The sequence below is a fragment of the Serinus canaria genome, unplaced genomic scaffold (genome assembly GCF_022539315.1).
Source record: "Serinus canaria isolate serCan28SL12 unplaced genomic scaffold, serCan2020 HiC_scaffold_268, whole genome shotgun sequence".
NCBI classification, from domain to species: domain Eukaryota; kingdom Metazoa; phylum Chordata; class Aves; order Passeriformes; family Fringillidae; genus Serinus; species Serinus canaria.
The window spans coordinates 4,827-10,681 of NW_026108382.1; the positions used below are offsets into that span (position 1 = coordinate 4,827).

The 5,855-nt window shown below is 59.6% G+C and overlaps 1 protein-coding gene across 1 annotated transcript; it reads right to left on the minus strand.

The window, feature by feature from the left end:
- Positions 1–3,673: 3,673 nt before the first annotated feature.
- On the minus strand, positions 3,674–5,586 carry LOC127061214 (uncharacterized; the record flags this gene model as incomplete). Its single annotated transcript, XM_050987813.1, has 2 exons — positions 3,674–5,090; positions 5,412–5,586. Coding segments are annotated over 2 exons (921 nt in total), but the record flags the coding sequence as incomplete, so codon positions are not given.
- Positions 5,587–5,855: the final 269 nt, after the last annotated feature.

A 5,855-nucleotide genomic window follows, 5' to 3' on the forward strand; every position in this document is an offset into this window, starting at 1 on the left:
ACACCGCGCTGTCCCCGATGTCCCGGGTGTGACACCGCGCTGTCCCCGCTGTCCCCGCGGTGACACCGCGCTGTCCCTGGTGTGACAGTGCTGTCCCCGAGGTGACACCGCGCTGTCCCCGCTGTCCCCGAGGTGACACCGCGCTGTCCCTGGTGTGACAGTGCTGTCCCCGAGGTGACACCGCGCTGTCCCTGGTGTGACAGTGCTGTCCCCGAGGTGACACCGCGCTGTCCCCGCTGTCCCCGCAGGGCTCTGACGCCGCCGCCCCCGATGGATTCTCCCGCGGGACCTTCCAGAACCTTCCCCGCTGTCCCCTGGCTGTCCCTCGGTGTCCCCGCGGTGTCCCCGGGCCGGGGGGGCCCTGGGGGTGGCCGGACCCCCCCGCGTGTCCCCCCCGTGTCCCCTCCCCCCATCCCCAATAAAGTCCCTGCAGAGGCACCGCGACCTCCGGGGGGGAGGGGACACCGGGGGGACACGGGGGACATTGGGGGGACATCGGGGGGGGGACATGGGGACATTGGGGGGCACATGAGGGGCATTGAGGGGACACTGGGGACACCGGGGGGACATTGGGGGAGGGGACACGGTGGGGAGGACAGGGGACACCGGGGGGACATCAAGGGACATGGGAGGGACAACAGGGGGACACTGGGGGGACACGGGGGGACATGAAAGGGACGGGGGGACACGGGAGGGACACGGTGGGGGACACTGGGGGGACACGGAGGGGACACTGGGGACATGGGAGGGACATTGGGGGAGGACACATGGGGGGAACAAGGCGGGGACACGGGAGGGACACGAGGACACTGGGGGGACATTGGGGGGGGACATGAAAGGGACGGGGGGGACACAGAAGGGACACCGGGGGGACGTTGGGGGGGGACAATGGGGGGACATTTAGGACACTGGGGGGGACATTGAGGGCGGCATTGGGGGACGCGGGGGAAACAAGAGGGGGACACGGGAGGGACAACGCGGGGACATTGGGGGACACGGGGGGGACATTGGGGACACTGGGGGGGACATTGGGGACACGGGGGAAAATCAGGGGACATTGATGGGACACTGAGGGGAGTTTTGGGGGACATTGGGGAGACTTTGGGGGACATTGAGGGGACATTGGGGGCACACTGGGGACATTGGCAGCACACGGAGGGGACAAGGAAGGGGACACGAGAGGGACATTGGGGGCACTGGGGGACATGAGGGGGACATTGGGGGGGACACGGGAGGGACAACGGGGGGGACATTAAGGGGACATGGAGGGGACACGGGGGACACAAGGGGGGATATGGGGACATTGGGGATGGGGGGGACATTGGGGGGACACGGAAGGGACAACGGGGAAATTGGGGGGACACTGGGGGGGACATTGAGGGGACATTGATGGGGCACATTGGGGGCACTGGGGACACTGGCAGCACATGGAGGGGACATGGAAGGGGACACGAGGGGGACATTGGGGGGCACTGGGGGACATGAGGGGGACACTGGGGGGGACACGGGAGGGACAACGGGGGGACATTAAGGGGACATGGGAGACGACATGGGGGCAACATCGGGGGGACACTGGGGGGGACCTTTGGGGGACATTCAGGGGACATTGATGGGACAATGATGGGAGTTTGGGGGGACATTGGGGGGACTTTGGGGACATTGATGGGACAGAGGAGTTTTGGGAGACACTGGGGGGATATTGGGGGACACTGGCAGCACACGGAGGGGACATGGAAGGGGACACAGGGAAATGGAGGGGACACGAGAGGGACATTGGGGGCATTGGGGGACATGAGGGGGACATTGGGGGGGACACGGGAGGGACAACGGGGGGACAAGGGGGATATGGGGACATGGAGGGGACATGAGTGGGACATTGGGGGGCACTGGGGGACATGACAGGGATGGGGGGACACGGGAGGGACAACGGGGGGACATTGGTGGGACATTAAGGGGACATGGGAGAGGACACGGGGGACACAAGGGGAGATATGGGGACATTGGGGACGGGGGACATTGGGGGGGACAAGAAAGGGATGGGGGGACACTGGGGAGGGACAAGGGGGGACATTGGGGGAGACAACGGGGAAATTGGGGGGCACTGGGGGGGACACTGAGGGGACATTGATGGGGCACATTGGGGGGCACTGGGGACATTGGCAGCACAGGGAGGGGACATGGAAGGGGACACGGGGGGGGATCGGGGGACATGAGAGGGACATTGGGGGGGACATGGGGACATTGAGGGGGATCTTTGGGGGACCTTTGGGGGACACTGGGGGTGGCATTGGGGGACACTGAGGGGACATCACTGGGGGGACATTGGGGGGGGACATGGAGAGGACACAGAGGGGGACAAGGGGGGGGACACGAGGCTGAATTTGGGGTCCTCACTGGGGTGAACTGGGGACCCCCCTCAGTTCGGGGCTGGAGGGGGGGGGGGATGGATGGGGGGGGACATTCCCAGACACCCCCGGCAGATCCTCCAGGGAAGATTCCAGGGGCCAGATCCCAATTCCCAGCTCCAGATCCCAAATCCTGGGGCCGGATCCCAATTCCTGTGCCCAGATCCCAGCTCCAGACCCCAATTCCCAGCCCCAGATCCCAATTCCCATTCCCAGATCCCAACTCCTGTGCCCAGATCCCAATTCCCAACCCAGATCCCAATTCCCAGCCCCAGATCCCATTCCCATTTCTAGAGCCCAGTTCCCATTCCCAGATCCCAATTCCCAGTCCATCCCAGATCCCATCTCCCAGATCCCATTCCCATTCCCAGATCCCAATTCCCATTCCCAGATCCCAACCCCCATTCCCAGATCCCAATTCCCATTCCCAGATCCCATTTCCCATTCCCAGATCCCATTTCCCATTCCCAGATCCCAGTTCCCATTCCCAGATCTCGATTCCCGTGCCCAGATCTCGATTCCCATTCCCAGATCCCAATTCCCATTCCCAGCCCAGATCCCAATTCCCAGCCCAGATCCCAATTCCCAGCCCAGATCCCAATTCCCATTCCCAGATCCCAATTCCCATTCCCAGATCCCAATTCCCAGCCCAGATCCCAATCCCTAGCCCAGATCCCAATTCCCAGCCCAGATCCCAATTCCCATTCCCAGATCCCAATTCCCATTCCCAGCCCAGATCCCAATTCCCATTCCCAGATCCCAATTCCCATTCCGAGATCCCAATTCCTGTGCCCAGATCCCATTTCCCATTCCCAGATCCCATTTCCCATTCCCAGATCCCAATTCCCATTCCCAGATCCCGATCCCAATTCCCATTCCAGGATCCCATTTCCCGTGCCCAGATCCCATTTCCCATTCCCAAATCCCAATTCCCATTCCCAGATCCCAGTTCCCATTCCCAAATCCCAAATCCCAATTCCCATTCCCAGATCCCAATTCCCATTCCCAGATCCCAATTCCCATTCCCAGATCCCGATCCCATTCCCAGATCCCGATCCCCATTCCCAGATCCCGATTCCCATTCCCAGATCCCAATTTCTGTGCCCAGATCCCAATTCCCATTCCCAGATCCCGATCCCCATTCCCAAATCCCATTTCCCATTCCCAAATCCCATTTCCCATTCCCGGATCCCGATCCCATTCCCGGATCCCGATCCCGCTGCTCCCCACGATTCCCGGGCGGGCGGCGCAGGCGGAGGGGGCGGAGCCGCGGGTCACAGAGATCTCTTTGTGGAGGGCGGGACAGCGGGATCCCGGCATTCCCACATGGAATTCTGGCATTCCCACATGGAATTCTGGCATTCCCACATGGAATTTGGGCCTTCCCCCACAGGATCCCGACCTTCCCATGTGTGATCCAACATTCCTACACGGAATTTGGGCATTCCCACACTGGATCCCGGCATTCCCATATGGAATTTGGGTCTTCCCACCGGGATTCTGACATTCCCACACTGGATCCCGACCTTCCCATGTGGGATCCCAACATTCCCACACGGAATTTGGGCATTCCCACACTGGATCCCAACAGTCCCACACGTGATCCCACATGGAATTTGGGCATTCCCACACAAGATTTCGACCTTCCCGTATGGGATCCCGACATTCCCATGTGGAATCTGGGCATTCCCACGTGGGATCCCGACATTCCCACACGGGATCCCAACATTCCCACATGGAATGGGATCCAAAACCATTCCCATATGAAATCCAGACTTGATCCTGTATGGAAACCCGACTTGATCCCATCTGGAATCCCGACACATTCCCGCACGGAATCCCGACTTGATCCCAAATGGAATCCTGACGTTCCCACACGGAATCCCGACTCGATCCCGTGTGGGATCCGGGTCCTTCTCTGGTGTAACATTCCCAAGTTTCAGTTCCGGGGTCGCTGCTCCCAATCCCGAGGTCCGGGGACAGATCCCAGAGCGGAGCCAGAAAATCCAGGAACACCAAACCGGGATCCAGAATTCCAGTGGGATCTCCCAGAAATCCCAGCGGATCCCCCAGAATTCCAGTGGCTCCCCCAAAATTCCAGCAGGATTCCCCCAAAATTCCAGTTGGATCCCCCAGAAAACCCAGCAGGATCCCCCAAAATTCCAGTGGGATTTCCCAGAATTCCAGGAGATTTCCCAAAATCCAGCAGGATCCTCCAAAATTCCAGCAGATCCCCCTGAAATCCCAGCAGGATCCCCCAGAATTTCAGCGGGATCCTCCAAAATTCCAGTGGGGTTTCCCAGATTTCCAGCAGGATCCCCCTGAAATTCCAGGAGATTTCCCAAAATTCCAGCAGGATCCCCCAGAATTCCAGTGGCTCCCCCAAAATTCCAGCAAGATTCCCCCAAAATCCCAGCAGGATCACCCCAAAATTCCAGCAGGATCCTCCTGAAATTCCAGTGGATTTCCCAAAATCCAGCAGGATCCCCCAGAATTCCTGTGGGATCCCCCTAAATTCCAGCGGGATCCCCCAGAGGGGAACAAGGAATAAAACCTGGGAATTCTCCAGCAGGAATTGGAGAAGTCGGAATTGGAAATTTGGGGGGCGGGGGGGTTTTTGGGGTCCCCCCGGCCTCGGGGTTTTGGGGTCCTGTGGGATTTGGGCACTGTCAGATTTTGGGGCACCTGGGGATTTTGGGGTCCCCTCAGCTCTGGAGGTCTTGTGGTACTGCCAGGTTTTGGGGTACCCACTGGATTTTGGGGGTCCCATTGGATTTTAGGGTCCCATGGGATTTGGGCACTGCCAAATTTTGGGGTACCCACTGGATTTTGGGGCACCTCGGGATTTTGGGGTCCCACTGGATTTTGGGGTCCCCTTGGCTTGGGGGTCTCATGGCAGTGCCAGGTTTTGGGGTCCCACAGGATTTTGGGGTCCCGTGAAATTTTGGGAGTCCTCACAGCTTTGAGGTTTTTGTAGGATTTGGGCACTGCCAGATTTTGGGGCACCTCGGGATTTTGGGATCCCACTGGATTTTGGGGTCCCATGGGAATAAAGAGGATTTTGGGGTCCCCTTGGCTTGGGGGTCTTGTGGCAGTGCCAGGTTTTGGGGTCCCACTGGATTTTGGGGTCCCAATGGATTTTAGGGTCCTGTGGGATTTGGGCACTGCCAGATTTTGGGGTCTAGGAGGATTTTGGGGTCCCCTTGGCTTTTGGGGTCTTGTGGCAGTGCCAGGTTTTGGGGTCCCACTGGATTTTAGGGTCCTGTGAGATATGGGCACTGACAGATTTTGGGACACCTGGAGATTTTGGGGTGCCACTGGATTTTGGGATCCCACTGGATTTTGGGGTCCCATGGGATTTGGGCACTGACAGATTCTGGGATCCCAATGGATTTTGGGGTCCCCCCAGCTCTGGGGGACTTGTGGCAGTGCCAGGTTTTGGGGTCCCAC